The 26959-nt window shown below is 51.1% G+C and overlaps 1 protein-coding gene across 4 annotated transcripts in view; it reads left to right on the top strand.

Moving 5' to 3' along the window:
* The window catches only part of CNNM4 (cyclin and CBS domain divalent metal cation transport mediator 4), a 36712-nt gene extending 11954 nt beyond the window's left edge, over positions 1-24758 (top strand). The window contains exons 2-8 of one of the 4 annotated variants that reach the window (XM_027128931.1): positions 14653-14796; positions 15088-15222; positions 16234-16403; positions 16666-16762; positions 21724-21905; positions 22882-23140; positions 23938-24758. In XM_027128931.1, the coding sequence (XP_026984732.1) occupies positions 14653-14796; positions 15088-15222; positions 16234-16403; positions 16666-16762; positions 21724-21905; positions 22882-22965 (812 nt within the window). In that variant the 3' untranslated portion in view covers positions 22966-23140; positions 23938-24758. Of the gene's footprint in view, positions 1-14652; positions 14797-15087; positions 15223-16233; positions 16404-16665; positions 16763-21723; positions 21906-22226; positions 23141-23937 lie in introns of all 4 variants that reach the window. The other 3 variants (XM_027128930.1, XM_027128929.1, XM_027128928.1) reach the window with 3 other exon arrangements.
* The last annotated feature ends 2201 nt before the right edge of the window (positions 24759-26959 follow it).

Raw genomic sequence — 26959 nt, 5'->3', positions numbered from 1 at the left:
AAGTGCTTGTATCTGTTTCCACTCCTATGCTCACAACTCTGGTATTGTTGGCTCTTTATTTATTTTATTTTAGTTAACCCATCAGGTAGTGTGTGGTAGTATCTCATTGTGATTTTAATATAGATTTCCCTAGTGACTAATGATGCTGAGCACGTTCTCATCTGCTTCTCATCCATTGTGGTGGTTAGTGCTTTTGATTCCCCGTTGAAGATTCTTTGCCTATATGAAAGGCAGGAAGCTAGAATCCTGTGTTATCTTCTGGAAGCTGTATTGTTTACCTTAGCGATCTATAATCCTTCCGGAATTTATTTTTATTTATTATTTATTTTTTTTTTGCGGTACGCGGGCCTCTCACTGTTGCGGCCCTTCCCGCCGCCGAGCACAGGCTCCGGACGCGCAGGCCCGGCGGCCATGGCTCACGGGCCCAGCCGCTCGCGGCACGCGGGATCTTCCTGGACCGGGGCACGAACCCGTGTGCCCTGCATCAGCAGGCGGACCCTCAACCACTGCGCCACCAGGGAAGCCCTATTTTTGTTTTTGATGTGTTACAGGTCAAGATTCTTTTTTTAAAAAATCCATATGGATGTCCAACTACTTCAGTAGAACTCATTGAAAGGACTGTCCTTTCCTCACTGAACCATGGTATATCTGCAGGTCTGGACCCTCTTCCATTGGTCTCTTTATTTTTCCTTGTTCCAATACTCATTGACATAATTGCAGTACTTTTACAGTAAGCTTTGGTACCTGATAATGTTCAATACTTTGTTCTTTGTTCTTCAAGATTGTCTTGACTATTCTTAACCTTTTTTGCCTGGGAATTTTATGGAATTGCATTGACTCTATAGATAACTTGAAGACTTGACATCTTTATAGTAATGAATCTTCCAGTCTACAAACATGGTTACCCCTCCATTAGTTCATGCTCTCTTAATTTCTTTCAATAATATAGTCATTTTCTGTGTAGAAGTCTTACACTTCTTTTCTTGATTTATTGCTAGGTATTTGGTGATTTTAAGCAGTGTCTTTAAAGTTTTATTTTTCATTTGTTTGTTACAGATTGTTCCAACCAGGGTGTATTGCAGTTCAGTTCTGGTGCCAACCACCTGGCATTAGCATCAGTCCCCATGGGTGTAGGGGCTCAGTCCTCCAGAGACGGCTCTCACCTCAGATGCCAGCCTCAAGTGGGGTCCCCTCCACCTGTGTACATCTGACCAACTGGCTATACACTCAGGGGTTTTCATGACTCCCCCTTAGGTTTGATAATTCGCTAGAATGGCTCACAGAACTCAGGAAAGTGCTACACTGACGATTACAGTTTTATTTTAAAGAACGTACCTAGGTTGGGGTCTGTCAGAGGGACAGGGAGCTTCCATGCCCTCTCCCTCTGGAGCCAGAGTGTGTCACCCTCCTGGTACATTGGTGTGTTCACCAACCTGGACGCTCCACTGAGCTCTGGGATCCAGAGTTTTTATCATCAGGACTTCCTTAGCATATGCTTGATTAAGCCATTGGCCTTCCCTGGAGGTATGGCCTTTTGTGCCCTCTTCAGTTTAACTGGTGACCATCTCCAGTCTCTCTAGGGTCCCACCTAGAGTCATCAACATTATTATTATTATTTTTGGCTCCTCCCCGAAACTTGTGGGATCTTAGTTCTCCGACCAGGGAGCGAGTCCGGGCCCTCAGCAGTGAGGACGCGGGGTCTTAACCACTGGACCGCCAGGGAATTCCCTAGAGTCGTCTTATTAACATCACAAAGACACTCCTGTCACTCAGGAAATCCAAGGGTTTTGGAAACTCTGTGACAGGAACTAGGGTCAGAGACCAGCTATATTCACAAGGATAGAGAAATGTAGTTAATTTTTGTATAGTGACTCTGAATTCATTGACCTTGCCAAACTGACTATTTAATTCAAATAGTTTATTTTAGATTCTTTTGGCTTTTTTACACATATAATTATGTTGCCTATGAATAATGGCAATTTTATTTATTTACTGCTAAACTTTATACATTTTATATCTTGTTCTTGCCTTTTTCACTGCCTAGGACATATAGGATCATGTTGACCTGGTGACAGTGGGCATTCTTGTTTAAATATCTGCTGAGATGATTGAATGATTAATCTCCTTTTTTCCTCAATTATGCTGATTGATTTTTGAACGTTAACCCTTAAATATTTGTTGTATAACTGGAATAAACCTGACTTAGCCGTGATGTATTCTTTTTACGCGTCATTGGATTTGACTTGCCAATATCTTTGTTTAGAATTTTGGCATCTACGCTCATGAGAGAGAGAGGCCTATAAGTATTTCTTCTGCCATTAAAAAAAACATTGAGGAAGATATTATTACGAGGTATCCCCGTTAGGTTTTTGTTTGCTTGTTTGTTGTGGCAGGAAAAATAATTGCCTAATAATTGAGTCCTTTTCCCTCTTTTAACTAATATTTCAGTTTAGGCGAGCAAATTTGAACGTAGCAAGTAATTATCTCACCCTCTCCCTCCCCGTTTCCTGCTTCTCCTTCAGACAACCAGTATAAGCGTCTTACATCACCGGCAATGTTGCTGCAGTTTTTCTCCTTCTTTAGGGTTTTTTTTTCTTTTCTCCTTCAGATTTTGATATCAAGGTCTAGAATGATTTTAACAGTTTACAAATTATTTGGAAACGTGTATGATTACCAGGAACCAACTGGGCTTCACCAATGGAAACAGAACAAAACCCCTTTTTTTTTTTTGTGACGGGGGATAGGATTACTAGGTTAGTTCAGGAGAAAACTAGTCCCAGACTTAATGTTATCTTGAGGTTAACATTTAAGAGAATTTCCTATTATATCTTCATGAGTAACATGCAATGTGTGGGCTCATTAACAGTGGTCCAGTTTTTAGGTTGATTTGCCCGTAGATTATTAGCTGGTTGCACAAACAGATCCAAAAGAGCAGATGCCTCTGAAGGCAGTAAGTGTGCTGAGTCTGTGAGCGGTCCTGCGGGGAGTGGTGAGGAAGGGGCTTCTCCTCAGGGGTGGGGGCTGGGGCGGGAGGCCAGATGGCCAGGAGCTGGGATTCCAGGGGGAAAGGCCAGGGGAGCTCCTGAGACCAGAGGACGGGTGGAAAGAGAGAGAAGCAGTTTGCTGGAAGGGTCCAAAGTCAAAAGGAGGCTGGTGGTGCCTTCCTCCGCTCACAGGCATGTCAGCCGGGCCAGCGTCTTCTCTGCACTTTATTTCTTTCCACTGTGTAATGTAGCTCTAGTTCTCTGTGTTCCTCTCCACCCTCCGCACCATCCCTGGCTGTGTCCTCCAGGAGAGGTTTCCACATCTCTGAGGACCAAGACACCAGCAGTTGGTCTGAGCTCACTCCTTAGATAACTTAAGAAACTTAAAAAAAACCCCAAAAAACCCTCTCCTTTGAGCCAGGTATTCCCCTTCTAGAAATCTATCTTAAGGACATGGAGATAGATCCAAATATATTTATTACGAGGATTTTCATATTGGCAGAAAAAGGGGAAGGGCACAGTTTAAGAGCCCAATGGGGCTTGAGATTATGTACACATGTGTGCAATGAAATATTATCAGGCCATTCAATTTTTACAAATATTTCTATGACATGGGCAAATACAAAGAATGCAAAGTATTTAAAAAACGGAGTACAAGGGCTTCCCTGGTGGCACAGTGGTTGAGAATCTGCCTGCTAATGCAGGGGACACAGGTTCGAGCCCTGGTCTGGGAAGATCCTACATGCCGCGGAACAACTAGGTCCGTGAGCCACAACTACTGAGCCTGCGCGTCTGGAGCCTGTGCTCCACAACAAGAGAGGCCACGACTGTGAGAGGCCTGCGCACCGCGATGAAGAGTGACCCCCGCTTGCCACAAGTAGAGAAAGCCCTCACACAGAAACGAAGACCCAACACAGCCAAAAATAAAAATAAATTAATTAAAAGAAGGCTCAACATTAAAAAAAAAAAACAAAAAAAAACGGAGTACAAAACTATTTACATTATGATCCAATTTGTGGAGAAAACATATAATATTTTATCTATGTATGTTAATTTTAAAAGACCAAAGAAAACAAGCAGTTACCAGTACTTATCTTTGGAAGGTAGGATTAAAAGTGATCTTAATTTCCTTCTTTCTACTTTTGTTACCACAATCAGAAAAAAAAAAACATGTAAAAATTAGTTAGATGTAAAAAAAAAAATTACAAGAAAATTGGGGAAGTTAGAGTGCTGACTGTTGATGGTCTTAAGGAATTATATGTTTGGGTGTGATGATACTGTTGTGGTTTTTTTTTTTAAAGGGTCCTTAACTTTTAGAGATACTCACCAAAATGCTTGGGTAAAAGTTACAGATGTTTACAGATAAGATCTGGGATTTCCTTCATAATAAACCAGTGGAGCTGGTGGGGTGAAAGAGGAAACAGGATTGGCCAGAGGAGTTGTTAATTGTTTAAGGTAGGTGAAGGGTGTAATGATATTATTTCCTCTCCTTTCGTATAGGCTTTTATTTTCCATCATAAAAGGTTAAAAATTAGAGACTACTAGTTAACTGAAAAATCAAAGCCGTGAAGACCTGTCCTGAGAATTAGAGAACAGTCTTAGGGTTCCCCCACATCCATTTGTCAACAGCTTGACCCCAGGGGCGCTTGGGTTAAAAGAAGGCTATTTGGAGAAGTCCCATTTCTGAATCCCAGCTTGCTCACCTCCTCACAGTGCTATTCTGGGCAGGACCTCTCTGAGCTGGGGTTTCCTCCTGTGAAGAGTGGGGTTGGTCGTAGGAGATGCTCTGATGAGGGGAGGGGAAGGGCGGGACAGCACCCTGCCCTCCTCCCCCAAAAGTGCTCGCCCTGACTGCTCAGTGCCTGGCGGGCAGTAGACCCTGAGGGGGGACACCCAAGCGTCTATGTCTACGGTGCAAAGGGACAGCGAAGGTGTGGCCACCTTTTCAAGGCTGTTCTAAACAGAGCTCTTTAAACTTTTTTGATTGTGGACCCTATTAGGAAAAAATTTTTTTTAGTTTGTATCTCCATTCATTCAAAAATTATATACATGTACTGTTTTTCTAATACATATATTATAAAACAAAAACAATTTTAAAGAAGTAAAAATGGAATAACCATTATTTTAAAATGTCTTGCTAATAGTTATCACTTCCTATTATCTCTAGCACACACTTTCATATACTTTCTCAAGGCACAAAATACCCTTTTGCTGGGATTCATCATTACTGACAGTGGCTGGACGTCTGTGTTTCACATAGTTTTCTTTGTTTTGAATCATTTTGGCCAGTCACTCAGCCCTGACTCCATCCTTACTGATTTTCCCCCGATGCTGGTTGAGGCAGCAGGTGGTGAGAAGGGCAGCTTTGGCCTTTGTTGGCATCTGTGCTCTTCATTCTGGGATTTCCTTGCCCAGACAGTTGTTAAGCAACTGTCCATTTTGCGAGCTTTGCTTTGGTCCCGTGTACTCCACGTCGTGTGTAAACCCCTGTCTGCACTGGCTCCCAGTCTGCTGGAGTATGAGTGAGTGTGTATGTGCAGGACATCCGGAGCCCCGTGGTCACCTGCGGTGACTGGTGACCAGCTGGCTTGCAGGCCTGGTCCAGGCCCACCCGTGGTCAGTCTGTGTAGAAACAAAAGCTAAAGTTGCTTATTTATCTTGGATTAAAAATAAACAGAAACTGTGTAAGGGATGAGTACCCCGTTGGGAGACCCTGTTCTGAAAGGTCCCGGACGGGCCGTGACTGCGTTGTCGTCTTGCTCGGGGTGGCTCGGCTTGTCGATCTCCTGGTCAGTCTCTAGAACCCCTTTTACCTGCAAACCCCTGTCTGTTTTGGCAAGTGGGCCCCAGTGTCTCCATTTCCATTTCTCTTTTCCATGCAGCTGTCCTCCTATCACTGTCTTTTTTTTTCTGCTTTACTCTGTTTTACCTTTTGTCTTGCCTTACATTTTCATTTCCTTCCTTTTAAAAACATAACCCGTTGGAGCTTCCCTGGTGGCGTAGTGGTTAAGAATCCGCCTGCCAACGCAGGGGACACGGGTTCGAGGCCTGGTCCGGGAAGATCCCACATGCCGCGGAGCAACTAAACCCGTGTGCCACAACTACTGAGCCTGTGCTCTAGAGCCCGCGAGCCACAACTACTGAGCCCACGCGCCTAGAGCCCGTGCTCCACAACGGGAGAGGCCACCGCAATGAGAGGCCTGTGCACCGCAGTGAGGAGTGACCGCCGCTCGCCGCAACTGGAGAGGGCTGGCGCGCAGCAGCGAGGACCCAATGCAGCCAAAAATAAATAAAAATAAAATAAATTTATCAAAACCAAACAAAAACATAACCCGCTATAATGCGGTATTTTCACTGGTGATATTCATTGGCTAGCTTGCCTGTCGGGCACCTGCTGTATATTGAGCCTCATCTGGACAAGGAGGCATGAGTCAAGAACCGCCCGGGTGAGTGTAAACCGGGACCCACACTGGGGAGGGCAATTGGGAGTTTTCTATCAAATTTGCCCTTTGACCTGTGACTCCACAACTATAAATGTATCTCACGTGGGTCAAAAATGGTGGACATACAGAGATTATCCTTACAGCATTGTTTGCAGTAGAAATAAACCTGGCAACAATAATGTGTTCATCAGCAGAAGGGAGAGGGTCAGATCCACATCCACACTGGTGCCCACAATCCGAGCTCTCCGGCCGCGGAGTGGGGAGCAGCTCTGCGCTCCGGTGACCTCTCTGAGGGCAACATGTGAGGTGCAGAAAAGTGTACCTTGTATTTTTAATTAAAATAAAAGTAATATATTTATTGTAGAAACTTTTAGAAAGGTGGAAAATGATTAAGAAATAAAAGTCAAAGTCACCCTCATCCTACCACCCCAAATGTTTTTGATGCGTTTTCTTCTAGTGAGTCAGCAGTGAACTGTATTGCTTCTCCCCCTTAAAATGAGACATCCTTCTTCTCTTTTCTGATTATAAATGTAAAAATTAAAAAGTAAAACATGTTGACTTTAAAATGCATCAAGCAAAAGCAAAAGAAACCAGTATTGCTCTTACTGTCCTGTTTTGTAACTTTCTGCTTTACACAAACAGTGAACCACCGTCTTTTAAAATAAATCTATATCTACATCAGCCTTCTTAGTGGCTGCAGTACTGTGTCATAAACCACACTGGGTGGACCCTCCTGGGTACACCTTGCACATGGCCTGGGCACTTCCTTTGTGCTAAGGTCTTTCCTAGAAGTGAAAGAAACGGAGTCCAAGGTCTTATACATTTTACATCTTGACGCATACTGCCAGGTCATGACGGAAAAATGTCGTTGTTCTCTCCAGTACTGCACTCTTTTAGTCACCACAGTCTTATATTTTAATTTATATTAAAATTAAGGACCTCCTCAGTGTTTTTTTTTTAATTAAAAAAATTTTCTCACTGTTCCTTTAAATTGCTTATTGATTAAACAACTTCCACCCGGCCCTCCCCAGTCCGGTCGGCCCTCTCTGCCCTGGATGCTCTGCAGTATTCTTTTTGCATGTAACTCTCCCACCCCCTTGGAGCTGAGTTGGGAGGGCTGTGCTCTGCCCCTCTGGTTCCTCTGTCACCCTGGCCCCTGGCTTCTTGCTGGGATGGGCCAAGGCTCTTCCTGCTGGCTGCGGTCAGGCTATTAATCATCAGCCTAATCCTGCCCTGGCCGGTGGAGGGTGGCGGAGGAGGGGGATTCCCAGGAAATCAGGGTGCCCGTTGTCTGCAAGTGCAGACCCATCACCCAAGGCTATGTCTTGGGCAATGCGTTTGCACTTGGCAGGTGGCTGCCTGGCCAGCTCCTCTCCCCATGGAGGGTGCCTGAGAGCTCAGGGCCAGTCTTGGAACCTGGGATGGCAGGAGGTGGGACCTGCCGGGAGGCCAGCGAGGGAGGCCAGAGAGAGAGGCCAGAGAGAGATGCCAAGGACACCATCTTGGGTGGCGGTAATCCCACGTCTGATCTGGGGCCCCTGGATCTTCCCCATGAGAAAAGGCAACTGGAGCTGGCGAGTAGGGCCTCTCGGAGCCCTTGTGGACTTTGAAACCCAGCACCTAGTAATGTGTTTTTCTTATGATCTTTGAGAGACTATAAAGGTTTTTTACGGGGTGGGGGGAGGGGGGAGGAGGACACAGCTGTTTGCTAAAATGGGCATTGTGGGCGGTGGAGGACTGGGCTTTCCAGGGCCCCTGGAGACCTCCCTGTATGTTTCTAGCAGAGTTTGGAGCATCTGCTGTGCACCCGGCGAGGGATGGGGGGCTCGTGGAGAGAAGTGAATCACGGTGCAGGCCAGGCTGAGCTGCATCCTGGTCCTGGTCCGCGGGGAGCTGGATGCCAGGCAGCTGATGGCACAGCCCGCGGCCTTCCAAGTGCTGGGAAAGGAAGAACTGGGGCGGGGCGGCGCGGGGGCAGTGAGTGCCAACGGGCTGGTGGAAGGGTAAAGAGGTTGTTGAGGGACTCAGGCAGGTCCTCCCTCTGCTTGCCCCCTCTTCCAGGTGGGAGAGGGCAGTGAAAGAGGCCCAGGCTTGCTGTCTGCATCTGCCGATCCCGCGGGGGTTTCTAGAGGCCTCGTGCAGCTTTCTGACCTGGACAAAGGCTGACAAGGGCGGAGAGGGCAAGCTTGCAGCCAGATGTGGCCCAGAGGTGACCTCAGGACAGCAATTTCAAGGTGCCTCCTTCCCTTCCCCACAGCCAGGTTGCCCTTTCCTAGCAGTGCTTGAATCTAGAAGGCTGAGGAAGCTCCAAGCCCTAGCAAAGCAGTGTGAGAGTATTTTTAAGAGTTTCTTTCTTTCTTATGTGTTTCTTTCTAATTATACCATTGTTATGGAAATTTTAGAATTTCTATTTAGGGAAGTATAAAAAAGAAAAAAGAAACCATACTGAAACCCCCATACTGTTAGGTTAAACCATATGAATTGAAATTGTCTTTTTTTTTTTTTTGGTCAAAAATAGTGAAATATCAGCAATTTCATATGGGGCAGCCAAATATAATCATTTTGCTACATTGTCTCAGCCTTCTTTTCTTTGAATAAGGACTGCCTGGGAAAACGTGGGATTCTCAGCTTTTGGAGTAGATGTATCATGTCAATTTTCATGTTTCATTTCTCACCCCACTTCTCCCCCCAAAATCCAATTATCCAGTTGAATGGATACTGATAATCAAATGAGGTAACTCATTAAAATGAAATTCTATGTTAGATTTAAACTCCATACAATGAGAATCATAAATGTAAGTCCTAAGTTGATCCTCTTATTCTAAATGGTAAATCAGTTAATAGTAATTTCCGAATTACTGTTCAGAAGCTGCTTTTTTTTTTAAAGTCATCACCCCCCGTTGCTTTTTTTTTTTTTTAATATTTATTTATTTACTTGGTTGCACCGGGTCTTAGTTGCAGCTCGCCAGCTCCTTAGTTGTGGCACATGGGCTCCTTAGTTGTGGCATGCAGACTCTTAGTTGTGGCATGCATGTGGGATCTAGTTCCCTGACCAGGGATCGAACCTGGGCCCCCTGCATTGGGAGCATGGAGTTTTTTTTTTGTTTTCTTTTTTGTTTTTTCAGTACGCGGGCCTCTCACTGCTGCGGCCTCTCCCATTGCGGAACACAGTCTCCGGACGTGCAGGCTCAGCGGCCATGGCTCACGGGCCCAGCCGCTCCGCAGCATGTGGGATCTTCCCGGACCGGGGCATGAACCCGTGTCCCCTGCATCGGCAGGCGGGCTCTCAACCACTGCGCCACCAGGGAAGCCCAAGGGAGCATGGAGTTTTAACCACTGCGCCACCAGGGAAGTCCCTATAGAAACTTCTTGATTACTAAAATTCAGAATAATTCTTTGCCTAGTCTCCGTCCCTCTCCCCCTTCCCCCATTGGTTATGTTTCTTTTCCTAAGGCACATCCACATGAACTGTGTCATCCATTCCACAAATATTCATTGAACACCTACTGTGTGCTGCTTGCTGTTCTGAGTTTTGGGAACACAGACGACAGCCTCTGATATGATGGAGCTCTCAATCTAGTGGGAGAAGATGGTCCATAAAACGACAAACACAAGGAACAAGCATGTTCTTTTTTTTTTTTAATTTATTTATTTTTGGCTGCGTTGGGTCTTCGTTGCTGTGCGCGGGCTTTCTCTAGTTGCGGTGAGCGGGGTCTACGCTTCATTGCGGTGTGTGGCCTTCTCATTGCGGTGGCTTCTCTTGTTGCAGAGCACAGGCTCTAGGCGCGTGGGCTTCAATAGTTGTGGCTCGCGGGCTCTAGAGCGCAGGCTCAGTAGTTGTGGCACACGGGCTTAGCTGCTCCGCGGCATGTGGGATTTTCCCGGACCAGGGCTCGAACCTGTGTCCCCTGCATTGGCAGGCGGATTCTTAACCACTCCACCACCAGGGAAGCCCTCTATTGTTTATTGTAGGTGATAAACTAAAGACCAGGGTTGCGGGGCTGGAGGAAGTGTTGCAGTACTCAGTGAGGCCCTCTGGGTAGGCCAAGGTGACGTTTGAGCAGTGAAGGAAGACCCGAAGCAGGCTGAGTTGGGCAGGTGTGTGGGGGAGGAGCAGGCCAGGCTGAGGGAGCAGCCTTAGGAGTTTGAGGAAGAGCCAGGAGGCCGAGCGGCACAACTGTGAGAGAGCAGGGCAGCAGGAGGGCTTTGGGCCCCAGGCCGCTGCGAGGAGTATGCTGTCTACCTGGAGTGAGACGAAGCCACTGAAGGGTTTGGGGCACAGCATGAGGTGACGTTATAACTTCTCCTGTAAGAGGGTCCCCCTTGCTGTGGTGTTGAGAGTAGACTCGGGTCCAGGATGAAGACTTGGGGTCTCACCCTCTGGGTGAGAGGAGGTGCACGTGGCTTAGCACGCGGCAGTAGCAGTGGAGGCTCCCAAGGTTGGATTCTGGGTGTCCGTTGCAGGCAGAGCTGATGGGATCCGCTGAGTGGGTTGGATGTAGAAGGGTAGAGAAACAGAGGAATCAGGGACTTCCCTGGCGGTCCAGCGGTTAGGACTCCACGCTTCCACTGCAGGGGGCCCGGGTTTGAACCCTGGTTGGGGAACTAAGATTCCGCATGCCGCACAGCGTGGCCAGAGAAGAAAAGAAATAAAGGTGGCAAAGTTTATTCCCCCAGGGCCTCATCCACTGGATGGATGGAGATTGGGGAGGTCTGGAGGAAGGGCAGGAGCTAGGTTTTGGCCGACTTAAGTTCAGGATGTTAGACATCCACGTGAAGCTAGCTGTCAGCGAGCAGCTGGCTGGATATGTGAGTCTAGAGAGCTCAGGAGAGGGCTGGGTTGCTCATACTTATTTGAGATGCCTTGACTTATAATTTGTATTTAAAGTCCAGAGGCAAGGGACCAGGTGCAAGGACTGAGCCCTGGGACCCTCTCTTCTCAAGGAGAAGTAGCAGCCCTGAGGTCAGAGGAACACCAGGAGAGCCGTGTCCTGGAAGCCAAGGAGAAGGGAGGATTTCCAGGGGGAGGGAGAGAGTTGGCCCCTTGTCAGAGACTGTGGCCTGGGCAGGTCATCTGAGACTGAGACCCCACCGTTGGAGGTCATTGGTGACCTTGGCAAGAGAGGTTCTCTGACCAGGAGGGGAGATGGTTCTGCTACGACCCAAGAATGGCCCCTCTGGGCAGATAAATTAGAAGGCGGCAGATATGGCCCAGGGTCCTGTGCCCGGGCCAGCAGAGGATGACTGACTGGCCCCCAGCCCAGCACCTTTGCATGGGACCCAACTGGCCAGCCACAGTCAGTGCAGTGTTCCAAGCGCTTAGCCTGCAGAGCAGGGCTGGCCGTGGGCCATGCCCCAGGTTGCCTTACCTACAGGGTACCTGTCTGCAAGGTGCTGCCACTAGAGGGCGCCCACACCCACCAGTGGATTCCACAAACCAAGGTGCCCCAGAGAGGAGCAGGGAGGGGGCTGAGAGGGGCTCAAGGAATCTGCTCGTTTCCTCCACAGGAGGGGCATTTCGGTCCTTCAGAGAAGCCACCCACCTTTCCCTGTGAGGCCCAGTGTGACCCGTGACTGTTTTGTGGGTCAGGACTTGTTCTGAGTCTGTGGGTTAATCAGAGGGTTCAGTGGGGACGGGGACGTTTTCTCAGATTACTGGAGCTGTGTCTTCTCTGCAGGCGCCCTGACTTCTGGGCTGTGAGCAAAGACCTGCGGACTGAGCCACGCCCACCCTGTTCTCCGGGGCTCCGTCCGCGGCAGGTTAGGCGTGGAGGGTCCTTGCTCGCCCCCTCTCACCAGTTTCCCTTCGTTCGCTTTAATTTTGTTTTTCCCCCTTCATTTTTTCTCAATTAAAAAAAAAAAACCTGTAGAAGTAAAACATGCCTAGCAAGTAGAACGATATAGAAGGGTATAAAGTAAGGGATAACACGGCTCCTCCCTCAAACTCCAAATATCCCCGAAGGTGGCCATGGTTATCTCCTCCAGACACTAACAGGGTAGTTTACACCTCACCGGCCCTCGCAGGCAGATGGCAGCACGCACTCTGTCCCGTTATAGCCTCTCCAGGGCTTCCTTCCACAACGTGGTTCATCTGGCTGTGCCGCGTTCTCCCCAGAACAGCAGTGGCTCCTGTTAAGGACTGCTGCTCCATTGCTCTCGAGGTTTGAGGTTGTTAAAAAGAATGTTCTGATGAACCCCTTTGCTTGTTCTGTCTTTCTACGTTTTGAAAATTACATCCGTAGAGTAAGTTCCGACCCGTGGAATTTCCAAGTCCAAGCTTAGGGACCCTGAATTCTGAGACATGCCGCCAACTGGGCCTCCTGAAATGTGTGCCTGTTTACCTGCCCACCCACCAGAGTGCCTGTGGGGGCCTGCGTGTCTCCCCAGCACTGGGCGCTCCCAGCTTATTAGGGTGTGCTGTCTGGAAGCAGCAAAAGCTCCCTTGCTCTAATTCTGGTTCCTGCCTGATGCCACAACTTAACTGGCTGCCCCAGGCCCCTCAGAGCATCCTTTCTGTCTCCAGAGAGCGCTCCTGCATGGGCAGCACTGACAGGTGAAGAGGCCGGGGGGCCGGACACTGGGGTTCTGGCCCTGACTGCCTGCTGCCTGCTGAGGACCTTGGCCGAGCTCTGGGTCTTGCCGGCTCAGCTCTGAAGACACTGGAAAGTTTTAATCGAGCCCATGGTTCTTCCTGGCAAAGCGCTGAAAGGTTTTTGACCACGACTGGAAATAAGGATACCACAGTGACCGGCACCTTGTGCAAAAGTTTCACACACAAAAAAACCAACCACACAGGGCTTCCCTAGTGGCGCAGTGGTTAAGAACCCGCCTGCCAATGCAGGGGACACGGGTTCGAGCCCTTGTCCAGGAAGATCCCACATGCCGTGGAGCAACTAAGCCCGTGCGCCACAACTACTGAGCCTGCGTGCCACAACTACTGAAGCCTGCGCACCTAGAGCCCGTGCTCCACAACAAGAGAAGCCACCGCAATGCGAAGCCCACGCACTGCAACGAAGAGTAGCCCCCACTCACCACAACTAGAGAAAGCCCACGCACAGCAACAAAGACCCAACGCAACCAAAATAAATAAAAAATAAATAAATAAATTAAAACAAAACAAAACAAAAAAAACCAACCACACAAACAAAAAAAGTACTTCCCCCCATGTGGTGTACTCTGCGATTTTTCACTTTATTTTTAAGAATGCTGGTCCCAGAACTGGCATGTCTCTGTTCTCCCTCAGAGGCCCCTAGGAGTTACGGAGATGCATCCTGGGGCTGGGATTCCCTGAGGCCTTAGAGACCTGGAGAACATCCTCTGCGCACCGTGCGCTAGAGTCAGTGCTGAGACTGGGGCATGCAGGGGAAGCTGACTGGACCTTCACAGCTCTCCGGGCCTTCTCCCCTTAGGCTGCTCTAGACCCGTGTCCCCGTGTGTGGGTCACACAGTCCCGTTCAACCCAGAGTGGGGGCCGGGCCCTTTTTGGCTGTCACCCTGTCACTGTCACGCGCTGGGGCGAGGGGCACGAGAGCAGTGTGGGACCCCAAAGGAGGGCCTGGGAAGCCCTGCCGCCCCACAGAGCTTCTGTGGAGGGTCCTTCCTCCCCATCCTCTGCCTCCTAACTTTCTTTCTTGCCTCCAAGGGTGGCCCTCCTCTAATTATAGTACCTGCCTGGCCTAATTATAGCCTGGGCTAATTTGTTAATGGCTTTGGGTACCGAGAGCCCTTGCCTTGGGCAGGATCACGGCCCCTGGGTACACGCAGGGAAGTTTTGCCAGGGAGCACTGGATGAAGGGACGTGAGTGGCCTTTGAGGCCCATGGGGGGGTGGCGTGGGCCCCCTGAGGAGCCCCATGTCCAGCTGGTGCACGCAGGGCTCTGACCAATGCTGCCTCTGTCCACGAGTTGTCAGGGTGGGTCTCTCCCCTTCCCAGGAGTCCCAGGAGCCCCTGGTGCGTGGCACCAGGCAGGGCCTTGCCATTTTCATTCTATTTAAACAAATGGTCCTTAATTAAATGCCTTTAAATTGAAAAATACTTTTGGTTTTCCTCTCCATGAAAGCAATGTCTGTTTGCAATAGAAGCTTCAGGAAATGCACAAAAGGGAAAAAAGGCCGTTCATGACCCCACCCCAGTGACTTATGACCCCAAATGTGTTAACTTTTGGTCGAGGAGTCTCATGACTGGTCCCTCTGCTCTTGTTTGACTCATTATATTGTCCCCGCAGGGAAGTCCCACCTGGCCATCGTGCAGAAGGTGAACAACGAGGGCGAAGGTGACCCCTTCTACGAGGTGCTGGGCCTGGTCACCCTGGAGGACGTCATCGAGGAGATCATCAAGTCCGAGATCCTGGACGAGTCTGATATGTACAGTGAGTCCCCTTCCCACCCTGCCCTGCTCTGCTCTGCTCAGACTGGCACCTGCTGTCCCCAGGTGGGAAGGCCGCCGTGGGGACGGGAGGCTGGGCGCCAACCAGGGCTGCTCGGAGCGTCCGCAGGAGCCGCCTTTCTTCCTCCCAGCATTTGTGTCTCAGCGCAGACACTGCTGCTTCTGCTTCTGGTGGAAGAAGGGCCCGTGGAGCTGGGAGTCGGCGGGTGGGTACCAGTCTGTTCCCCGGTCCTTGGGGGATGCTGTTCTCAGTTCCAGATTCCTTCTCTTGCAGCTGACAACCGAAGCCGGAAACGGGTGTCTGAGAAGAACAAGCGTGACTTCTCAGCCTTCAAGGATGCTGACAATGAACTCAAGGTGAAAATTTCTCCTCAGCTACTTCTGGCTGCTCATCGCTTCCTGTCCACGGGTAAGAGCATGAGGGGGGCCTTCGGGTGTCGGTGGGATACAGCCCCGGAGGGAGACGTACTGGGCCTCTGGTTACTCCTCCCCAGGGGACAAGGGCTACAGCAGATGAAGGGCCTGGGGCACATGCGCCTGCCTCTGGAAGGGGGCGAGGTGTTTTCCTTCCATCCCCACTGAAGATCCCTGCGGTTTGTTTTCCCCGTTAATGGGCTGCTGCTACAAACTTCCAGGAACCATCCGGCTTTGTTTTGGCTGTTTTGTGCTGGGAGGACCTGAGGTGTGCACCGGGCTCCCCGCTGAGGAGGGAGAAGGAGGCCCTTCCATATGCCCCCTCCCCCTGGGTACAGCCCACAGCCCTGCATGCTCATCCTCTCTGAGCGTCTGGATCCAGCTCCCTTCTCATCTCTCTGCCTCCCCTCCGCCTGCATCTGCTGGGCCCCTCGGGACCTGACTTCTAGGTCAATGACTTTTCTCTCTTCTCACCCCTGACTCAAAGCTCCCTTGGAGACCCGGGTGATTGATTAGGAAAACGCCCGCCTGCTCTGTCCTCTCCCCTCAGTCTGACTTCCTTCCCAGCCCTCACTTGCTAAAGCTGTGATCCTTCCCTCTCCTGTGCTTTTCCTGCCGGGCTATTGATGACATGGATACTGACAGTAGTGATAGTCACGTTTATTAGGCACTTCGCATGTGGCAAGCGTGTGTCTAAGTGTCCTACGTCTGTTATCCCATTTCACCAAACAGCAACCCCATGAAGTTTTAAATCCCTATTTTACAGATGAGGAAACTGAGGCACGGGTGAAGGAGTTTGCCTGAGGTCATGTTTTATTAGTGCAGGAGCCACTGTCCAGGCCCAACCAGTGACAGACCTGCATGTACTGAGGCCGGAGCCAAGGTCATGCCCTCCGGGGAGGCAGGGCCAGGCAGTGAGGAGCCGTCCAGCACAGCAGTGACCGTGTTCCAGGCACTGCCCCGCCCAGCCTGGCCTCACGTGAAATCCTCCTCTCTCCTCCTCCAGAGGTTCCCCAGTTCAGCCCCTCTCTGATATCGGAGAAGATCCTGCTGCGGCTGCTCAAGTACCCGGACGTCATTCAGGAGCTCAAGTTCGATGAGCACAACAAGTACTACGTCCGCCATTACCTGTACACCCGCAACAAGCCGGCTGACTACTTTATCCTCGTCCTGCAGGTGCGCCTGCCCCGCCCTGCCCTCCGTGCCCGAGCCGCCCTCTCACCTGCTTTCCTGCCCTTGAGCCTCTGCTCCCCATTGCCGGTCCTCCGCCTGCAAGGCCACCGTTGAGCCCCTGGGTCTCCAGGGCTCTGGAACTAGCTCCTCCACGGGGCCCACAGCCCTGTTCACTCCTCGCGTCTCCCTCGTGCCTCAGGCTTTTTCGTCCCAGGTGTTTTTTCCTTCTCAACTCTGTTTGTAACCCTGACCCGTGTTCTTTCAGGGGAAGGTGGAGGTGGAGGCCGGGAAGGAGAACATGAAGTTTGAGACGGGCGCCTTCTCCTACTACGGGACCATGGCCCTGTCCTCGTCCCCCTCTGGTGAGTCTCTGGGCCATGTCTGGGCCGCCCTCCAGCACTCCTGGAGGGGGAGAGACTCGGACTGGCCCCCCAGAACCTAGGGCCTCCTAGAAGGGTCATAACCCAGGTGGCTCGGGGGAGAGGAGGCCAGCGAGGGCCAGAGCTGCCAGGGCCTCGAGGAAGTGGCCTGGAAGAGCAGTGACTCGCCCCTTGGGACCGGGTTCAGAGAGTGGAGGGACGAGATGAGGGGATTCTGACAAAAGCCCGGAGGGAGCTGAGAGCGTGTTCTGAGGTGGTGAGACCAGCCCACCAGGAGGTGAGGAAGAGGGTGGATATGAGTCAGGGAGCCGCAGGAAGTTGATGGCATTTGCTTGCCATACGAAGCAGGAGGCCGTTAGCGGCCCTTGAGCAGGCGGTCCTGTGACAGCAGAGTGGGCCGACTGGGCAAGCGGGCCACAGTGGCCCTCCTTAGCCGTGACGGCGGGAGGCCAGTTGAGAGGGAGGCAGGTGGAGGGAGGCCGCAGGGCCTCACTTGGGAAGACTGGGCCAGGGGAGTCAGGGTGGGGGAAGGGGGCCCATGGCTCCCGTGTTTGGAGGCCAGGCCAGGGCCTGTTTTTCGGCCGCGCAGTTTGCAGATGGCTTTGGCTTTTCAGGGGGCTGAGCCACTGCCTTTCGGTTAAGGGGCCGTTCTGATGGAATAAAGGGACCTGGGGGCAAAGAAAGGACTGGACAGCCTCTGAGAAGGGCCACTGGCCACCCCGGCGCCCTCTGCTTCTCCAGTCCTGGGTGGCTCAGGCTCCCCTTGCTGGAGGGGGTGCCCTGCAGACAAGGCCCGAGTCTCGCCCGGCTCAGCTCCTCGCCAGTTGTGTGACCCCTCCGGCCCCAGGTTGCTGCGGGCTGGACAGTGAAAGTCCGCTTTGGTGCTGGGGACAGGCACATGGTGAGGGGGCTGCTGCAGCTCCTGGGGAGCCTCGATGCTGTGCCTGTTACTGTCCTTTGACAAAGAGGACCTCCATGTGGGGGGCTGGGCACCCGTGCATACTGACACAGCTCAGCTCCTCCACCAGCGTGAACAGGCTCCTGGGGGAGGGGAGTGGGAAACAAGGCTGCAGAGCTGGGTTTTGGAACAGGTGGCCCCTGCCCAGGTGCCTCAGGCCTGGGGAGGACTTCTCTGCCCCTCCTGAGAGCACCTCTTGCAGTCCAGCTTGGGGAAATCTTGTGCAGCAGGGCACACAGTCACGGGACGTCCCTCCAGGCACCCTTTCTCTGCAGCCATGCCTCAGAGCCTGGTTAGGGTCCTGGGCTCTGTCTTTTGATGTGGAGGCCCCAGGTTCCCACTTGCAGTGGCTGGAGGGAGGGGAGATAACTTCCGGGGGCTCTGGGCACACTCCACCAGCTTCTGCCCTTCTCTGATCAGGGCTCTGGTCAGCTCTGAGCACCCTCCCCGTCAGGGCCGGCTCCCCTTTACTGTTGTGCCCCCTCTCTGCTCGAGGGAACCTGGCCCCCAGCAAGTCTGCTTCTCCATCCTGTTCCTGTGGCTCCACGCCCACCCCACCCATCACTGACCTTTTCCTCTTTTGCTCCAGTGCCTTCCACCCTGGTCAGGTGTCCGCCTGGCAAGCGGAACTCCCTGCTCTCCCGGCTCTCAGGTAACATGGCATGGCTGGAGAATTTGCACTGCCACCTGCCGCCTGAGCCCTCACACTGCAGCTGCATTAACCGCTCCCAGCAGGCACTGGGGGCCCCGCCCCCCGCCCAGCACCTGTGCCATCCCACCTGTTCACACTTGTGGGCCAGCCTGACCAGTGCTAGCTGTGCTTGGCCTGGGGCCCAATTACTATGTGCCTTTGCCCAGGTCCTGGAAGGGTTTCCCCAGAGGTCCTTCAGTCTTTGAGAAGAGACACAAACGCCTGCAGGTGACAGGTTGGGAGTGGAGGGTGGCTCCCGGCCAGGCCAAGTGAGCCTAGCTGCTCGGGGCCACTCATAGGCCTCAGCAGGATGACTTGTCACCCCATCAGCTTTCTCTAAAAAACTTTCCAGCTTTCCTCACAGGCTTTGGTTTTCATTCTTTGGCTGCTGGTTCCACCTGCCAGGGGGAGGCAGCAGCTGGGTGCTTAGAAGTGTGGCCGCAGTCATACTGCCCTGGTTGAATGGGGTCTCCGTAGACACCAGCTAAATGATTCCGGGAGCTGACTTACCTTTTCTACGTCTTGGTTTCCTCCTGTGAAATGGGAGCAAGACATGTGCCCACTTCTTAGAATTGTTGGCAGCAGTGAGAGAATTGATATAAAATGTTTAGTTAGAGCTCAGTTACTGTTAGTTTTTTCTCTGTTACAACCAAAATGTGACATTCCAATCAGAAAGTGTTTAGGAAAATTCCAAAAGCCACAGAAACATGCTGTTTCTGGCCTTTGATATGTCACACTCCCGAGCCTTGTCCCAGGGTCGGTGGGAACTGTGTTGGCCCCAGAATCACTCAGTTCGAGGGATTCCTATCCCATGTATACTGCGGCGGCAGAGGTCCTGATGTCAGGATTCTGGCCTGGGCTGCTGAGCCCGGAGGAGAAGAGCATTACGAGTGTCTTTGAGCTCTGGTCTCAGTGCATAACTTAGAGAAGGTCCCTGGGTCCCAGCAGTGCTAAAAACCTATCACTTCAGTCAACTGTTTCCCCTATTATGTTTGTACAGCTGGGGTTTTTTCCATCTTAAATGTACAAAAACACACTTTTTAAAATTGATCCTCTTTTAAAAAAAAAACAGTAAAAAGGTGATTTAGAAGTCACTTGTCCCGTGCAAACACAGCCAACTTTTGGCAGTGATGGGAAGTACAAAGCAATTAATGGTCTTTGAGCAGGGGGCTGTCTGATGAGAACAGAATGGGCCATGTCAGCCCTCACTGGCCAACCCCTCAGCCTCACTCTCCTCTTCTGCTCCTGCTTCTGTCTCATAGATGGCCGGGAGTTGATGCACACATGGTTTGAATCCTGATGTCTTTACCTAATATGGGAACCGAGACACTTTTCCATAAGCTTTCTAGTTAGAGCTACACAGAGTTTCACCAAGCAGGTGTGCCTTCATTTGTTTTTTTTCCCCCTTATGCATATTCATGGGGGTCTATATTCTAAGTATAACAGCATGATGTAAACCTCTTTACGGAAAAATTTCTTCTGTATTTAAGATTATGTCCTTAGAATATTCTTCCAGAAATGGACTTACCAAGTCAACCCCCCTGTTTTTTTGTTTTGTTTTGTTTTAATCATAAAAGTAACACAGCTTATTTAGAAAATTGGGAAGGTGGAAAAAAATCTTAAGAAAATTAAGAAGCATCATTATTTCATTATTCAGAAACAAACACTTCATATTTTGTTAGATTTCTAGACCTCTGTTTTTAATAGGCCATGTGACTAATTTATGTTGGTTTAAATTCAGTTCCTGTTCCTGGAGTGGTAATAAGCATTAATTAAAAGCATTCTATCATCCAAATAATTAATGTCAAATATTAAGCAATATCCCTAGTGTTTCTGGTCTTTGCTAGAACTTAATCAGAGGTGTTGCTTAAGTTAGAATGAGTGATACATGCACATGGTCCTCTAGTGGTTGTATACCACCTAATCATAGACTATCCAGACTGTATTTTCCTGGTTTTATGAATGAAACTCAAACGTAGAGTATTACTCAATTCAGTCGCACTTGGTTCAGCCACCCAGATTCAATGGTTGCTCTTTTCACTGGTCTGTTTGTTAGAATAGCTGACTCAGTAGTTAGTAACTTACTAGTTAACTAAGCAAATCAGCTTAGTCCATGTCCTGTTCATTTAAAACAAGCCAGTACGCCTCCACAGTTAACTTCTTGGTGCATTTCATTGTTTTCTGAGTGTTCCCCAAAATACGAGCTAATGATGTACAATAATGTGTGTGCCCTTCCTTTTCCAAAATAAGGAGCTGGTTCCTTCCTCGTTGGAGGTTGAGCCATTCCCCTTGCCTGGTTTCAGTCGACCGAATGGAGGCCTGTGCTTCCCCTAGTGGCGGGAAGAGGCACTGCCACCGCTACCCCAGGCTCTGCCTCATGGGAGGGGGACTGAGACCCAGCCCCCAGACACCCCAGAGTGGGAAGCCTGGAGCTCTGGGGCCTCTAGCTTCCTCTGAGAGGAACCTGCTGCACCCCACCCCCCTGCCAGACTGGCTGGGCTCAGCAGACACAGGGCAGGACTGTTCCACACACAACAGGTTATGTGCAGAGCACACTTTTGAGCTCTTACGAGCATTTTGAGATGTGAGCAGGGTGTCATGTTGGGGGGTGTATGACGTGTGGTGAGAGAGTGCAAACTGTAGGTTCTTCCTTTGCATATAATTTAAAAGTATGCAGTTTGGGCTTCCCTGGTGGCGCAGTGGTTGAGAGTCCGCCTGCTGACGCAGGGGACACGGGTTTGTGCCCAGTCTGGGAAGATCCCACATGCCGTGGAGCGGCTGGGCCCGTGAGCCATGGCCGTTGGGCCTGCGTGTTCGGAGGCTGTGCTCCGCAACGGGAGAGGCCACAACAGTGAGAGGCCCGCGTACCGCAAAAAAAAAAAAAAAAAGTATGCAGTTTATGTCCCTTGACAGAAGCTGTCATCGAGACAGGGACAGTGGCTCCTCTGCCATGCTGGGGTCATCATTGTGTCACCCTTGCCTGATCAGCTGTTGGGGAAATGAGGGGTTTTGTAGCCATAAACTTTCTGTGTCTCTGGTTTTTGTTTTCTGTTTTGTTCATCTGTTTGGGTAGACTTTTAATTCTTACTGCACCACAGTCCTAAACAAACTAGCTCATTGGCATTGATGAGGTCAGACCTTCTGCAGGCAGAGCTTCCGTTCGTTTGTGCCCGAGAGCCACTTCCCACTGCCGGTGGGGGCACTACTGCCCGGGTGTCCGTGGACAAGGTTGGACGGGAGGCTGTGAGGGGCACCAGGCTGGCCCCCGGCCTGACAGCCTCTCTCCCTCCACAGACCGCTCCCCATCCCACCCCGCACCCCTCAGCCGCTCGGCCTCCCTGAGCTACCCGGACCGCTCAGAAACGGCGTCGAGCACGGCCCCCTTGGCAGGCAGCAGCCAGTTCGGCAGCTCCATCCTGGGCCAGTACACCTCCGACTTCAGCGTCCGGGCGCTCATGGACCTCCAGTACATTAAGGTGAGCGCTCCCCATGGCCCTCTTCCCAGGCAGAACCATCCTCCTCATCCTGGGCGTCTGGATCACTCTGCGTCTCACCGGCAGCTTCTTTCTTTGATCCACCACACCCAGCACGGAGGGCCCGGGATGTGTGTCCCTCCTGCTCTAGCTCCTCCCTCTTTGGTCACTCCCCCACCCCCACCCCGCTCCGCCCCCTGGGTCACGCCCTCTCTCCTGGACTCGCAGCCTCCCTCCTGGCTGCCCGTTTCTCCGGGTCTCCTGTAGGGTTGGCCCCCCCGGCCCTGCTGTCGGTGAACCAGGCCGTCCCGCTTCCCCCTGCAGATCACCCGGCAACAGTACCAGAATGGGCTGCTGGCCTCACGCATGGAGAACTGCCCCCAGTTCCCCCCGGATGGGTGCACCATCTGTACCGAGAACTTGACCGACAAGTCCGAGCTGCCCCTGGTGGACGAGACCACGACTCTCCTGAACGAGCGCAACTCCTTGCTGCACAGAGCCTCCCTCGAGGGTGCCATCTGACGGGAGGGCCCGGGGTCCCCCGCCAGCCCCGCGGGGGCCTCCCCAGTGGGCCCACACGAAGACAGGGAGCCTGTTAGGCCGGAAGGGGTACAGATAGCCTGTCTGACTGAGCAGCCAGATGGCCCCCGACCCGAGGGGGATCTGGCCTCCGACAGGGACCTCTGAACAGCTCCGAGCTGGCGGCTGCCCACCCTGGACTGTGGGGCAATGGGCCGGCGACCAGGAGCGCTTCTAAACTAGGCTCATCTCACCTCTTTTTAATACCATATGGGGAAGGGAAGACAGGGTTAAGGAACTTTATTTAAAAACAATTTTTTTTTTTCCACAAAAACTTTAAAAGGGGTAGGGTTTCTCACCCCGGGAAGCGATAGCCATAATCTGCTCGCAGCCGGGACTTTTTGGCTATGTCCCTGACTCAGGAAGCCTCCTCTTTCTGCTTCTCCTCCGCCTCCTCCAGAGATGGCATCCCACGGGCCTGCTGGAGGAAGGTTTTCCCTTGGGAGGGAAGAAAGTTCTTCCCAGGAAGCAAAGAACCAAATAGTGCTGAGAACAATTGCCCGGACACGCGCTGAGGCTCGCCTGGTGTCACCGAGGCCGAGGGATTCTGGGAACCGTGATCAGGGACGTGACACTCGCAACTGCGGAGAGGAGCACTCCTCCTCCTGGTAATCGCTGGACCCAGGAATCTCCTAGAACTCTGCTGATGGGCTCTCCTGGTGAGTTGGGCTCTGTTGAGGACTCTCGCCCCGTCCCTCATATCTGCCCCTCTGGACAACTCTCCCCTTGTAATGGGGCTGAGTTCAAGTGTTAGGCAGGGTCTCACACCTTTAAGATTGCTAACCCCTGCTCCCCAGGCCCTGACCTCACTTTCACCAAAGGTTTTCCCCAGGCTGGGGGAGCGACTGCGTTAGAGGGGACTTGTCTGCGATGCTCCTTTCGGGGCCAGGAGGCAACCTGGTCATGGGCATCTACGTCGTTAGCAATTCGTTCCATCCCCCTTCCCACCCCACAGCGAAAGTCAGGTCTCAGTCACTGACCCACCAAGCCCTTCTTTCCGGACTCCCGGTTTCTAATCCAAAACCCCAGTGCCTCTTAGAGACTGAGGACAAGAGGACGTTGTAGGAAGCCAACCTAAGCAGGTCCTTCATGCCCTTTCCTCTGTGGCTGAGGCTCACCTGGCTTTGTTCACGCACTTACAGATCTAACTAAAAGGCACACAGCTGGCAGCCCCGTCTTCCCCACGTGTGTGTTATCCTAGTGTGAGATGTCGTCCTGGCCTTTGCTGAAGCTCATGGTCCTGGGCGCTCAGAGCCCCAGCCCCACGCGCAGTCCTGCCCCAGCACCTTTTCCCTGTGCTGCAGGCTTCCCGCCATCGGGGAGGCTGTAGGACCAAGGTCTAAGGTGGCCCTTTGGTTGGGTGGAACAGTTGCTGGGGGGGCGGGGGGGGCCCAAGATCAGGCGAGGGAGACTCCACAGGCCTTCCTGAGTGTTATTTATTCACTCCTTTCCTCAGCCTGTGAGTCCTGTTACCCCAAGTGCTCTGTTGGGGACCAGGAAATGTCTTGCACCAAGTATACTGGCCCCTGGTCACTTTAAAGTTCTTCCAGACACAGAATTGATTCCTACAAGTCTGCAGAGAAGGTGGTGACAGCCATGGGTTCTCAAGCCATAAGGAAAAAAGACACCAGACCTGTGGCCCCCGTTGGGGCCTGAAAACCCCTCAGTTTTCTCCAGAAGCAGCTTGCTTTCCGAGTCCACACAGGGGCTCGCAGAGCTGTGTTCCTGGGACCTGAGTGCCAGGTGGAGCAGACTCACGGCCTGAACCGAGTGTGTGTGAAGCCAAAGGAGCAGGTGCACACACTTCCATGGCTACCTCTTTGCACGCACAGTTACTTTCAAGAGATGGTCCCGCCTCCCCTCCTCTTCCCGTCCCCATTTATAATCACTTTGTGCAGAGGGTCATGATTATTTCCACATATTACTGGTCCGATGACTTCCTCCTCCCAGTGCAATTTTTCACCTCCTATTCCAATCTCTCGTTCCTGGGCTGAGCAGTACCCTGACCTGGCCCAGCCCTGCGTGTCTTCCCGTGGAAGGGAGACCTTCGCAAACGGCCCCTGGATGGGTAGGCGAGTTACAGCCACCGTAGCAAATAACTCATATTTATTTTGCATAAGATTTTAATTTGTATATTTTTGTGATTTATTTTGGCATTGTTATGAGTTTGACTCTCGGGGAGTTTTGTTGTTATGACTCTTGTGTCTTTTGTCACAAAACAATGATAATATTTGCTAAACGATATATGGAATTTATTTTTGATTGGTAATAAAAAAAGAAATATGTATAAATCTTGGTGAGTTTACAGTTGGCCTGTTTGAGTCCTGTCGATACTCGGTGCCGGTCATAGAGCTAGAAGTGGCCGTGCCTGGCTCTCACCTATGACAGGGCAAGGGGCCAGCATTCTGGGACTGTGTAGCAGTAAAAAGGAAGCAGAAATGTAACTTACAAAAATATATATAATCAAGGCTGTTGTCACAGGAGCTAGAGAGTGCCAGCTGCTGCTGGACAGACAGGGCAAGTGTGCTCAACTGCCACCATTAGGGATCCAGTACAATGGACACCAGAGGCGTGGGGGCAGCTGGGATGGGCAGATTGCCCCTCCTCTCTCCCCCGGGGGCTGAAGGAGAAAGGAGCTTGATCCAAAAGTATGATCATGTGGTCTTACAGCAGCAGGTGCCTCTCAGTCCATACTCAGGGGCTGGTTGTGGTTTCACAGTTGGAGCGCTCACCGCTGGAGAGCCCGCCTGAGAGGGACCTCACTGTATCCGCCCCCGAGGCTTCAGCCAGGCGGACTCCTGCCCGCAGGTGCCTCGGCCTGTGTGTGCAGTCAAGTGCACCCAGGCCAGGGGCTCACGTAAGCCTGGCTTGACAGGGCCAACTCGGGGCGGGGAATGTTTAAAGAAAGGGAGGCACTGGGTAGGCAGAAAGGAAGGAGGACATTTCAGATAAAAGGAGTAACAAATACAAAGTCTTGTGCATAGGTGGGCAACAATAAATTTCATTCATCCATCTGTTCCACACGTTTAAGCCCTTGCTACATGCCAGGTGCCACCAACCCCTCAGGCTGTCTTCTCCGCCTGGAACTTCCTCCCAGGTCTTGGTGGGGCTCACCCCCTTGCTTCATCTAAGCCTCTGTTCAAATGCTACTTCCTTGAAGAAGCCTTCCCCCATCACCCCAGCCAAAAGAGCTTGGCCCCAGTCCCTCTGTCCGTCTCCTTGTATTGCCATGTTTTTCTCCATAGCACATATTGTCAGATATTAAAATACGGATTTGTATATTTTCTGTTGTCCTCACACTGGAACTTAACCTCCAGCAGGTCAAGGTCTTTCTTATTTCCACTGCAGTCCCAGCACTAGGACAGTACCTGGTACATTGCAGGCACTGGATGCAGGAAATACTTGTTGAATGAATGAATGGGTCTTACAAGAAGGTGAGTACTGGATGCTATTGTGGGGGGAGCACAATGCTCCCATAACCTTGACCCAATCTAGTCAAGATGGTTGAGGAAAACCAGCTGGAGGAAGTGACGTTTGCAGACTTGAGAGAGAAGAAGGAATTAGCCAGGGGTCACACACAATAGTTACGGGTTTGAAACTCAAGAATACTAGATAAAACATGGAAATGTCTTGAACCAAATGATCAGAAAGGAAAAATCGCCCGTGGGGGAACTGAATGCCCGGTGACAAGTGTCTCCACTGATGCTGTGATGATGGGCCAAAGACTGACTCAGAGCCAAGGAAGAAAGAAGCTGGCAAAGTAGTGTTGGGGCCTCTATTGTTCACAGAAAGTCACTTGTGAGCAGCTTTGTTTGCTCTGTACCGGGTCCTTTGTCTTTGGGTCTCACAGTTTAACTCACTATTTGTGTTTTCCAAGCGTGATCCAACTGTTTTTCTACTCAAAGGTTTCCCCCCTCCCAAATAAGTTACAGGTTGTTTTCCAAGGGAGCTCGAGACCAGGGGAAAAGTAACTTGTCAAAGGTCAGAGCTCTGTCTAGATATACCGACCGAGTGTTCTCCCCATCTTACCTCTGGAACTGGTCTTTGCTAGTTAACTTTTCAGGCACATGACTCATTTCAAGCCTGTTGTGCATTCTATCTCAGTGTCAGCATTTTATCTGGACTTGGAGACAGAAGTGTGAACCAAAGGGGTTGAGTCTACTATTATTATTTTTTTTTCAAAAGAGGCATGCCAGCCCAGTGGAAAGGCTCAGTAGTCATTATTGCTTCTGCTGGCGGCTTATTCTGGAACTTTTCACACAATATTTCTGCCGGTCACTCGCCACGGGCTTATTCATTCTTGCACATTACCTTCCACACAAACGTATTTTACTTAATTGCAGTCACAGTGCCTAAACTGTTGTTTAAAGTGTTTTCATGACACAGCACATGAATTTCTATAGAATCCTTGTAAAGACCATTTTAAATGACATGTACATGAACAGCCTTATGAAAGTCTATGTATGTTAGGAGATTTG

The sequence above is a fragment of the Aethalodelphis obliquidens genome, unplaced genomic scaffold (genome assembly GCF_003676395.1).
Source record: "Aethalodelphis obliquidens isolate GAN/ISIS:26980383/991018 unplaced genomic scaffold, ASM367639v1 scaffold35, whole genome shotgun sequence".
Classification (NCBI taxonomy): Eukaryota; Metazoa; Chordata; class Mammalia; order Artiodactyla; family Delphinidae; genus Aethalodelphis; species Aethalodelphis obliquidens.
This window is presented reverse-complemented; position numbering and strand designations above follow the sequence as displayed.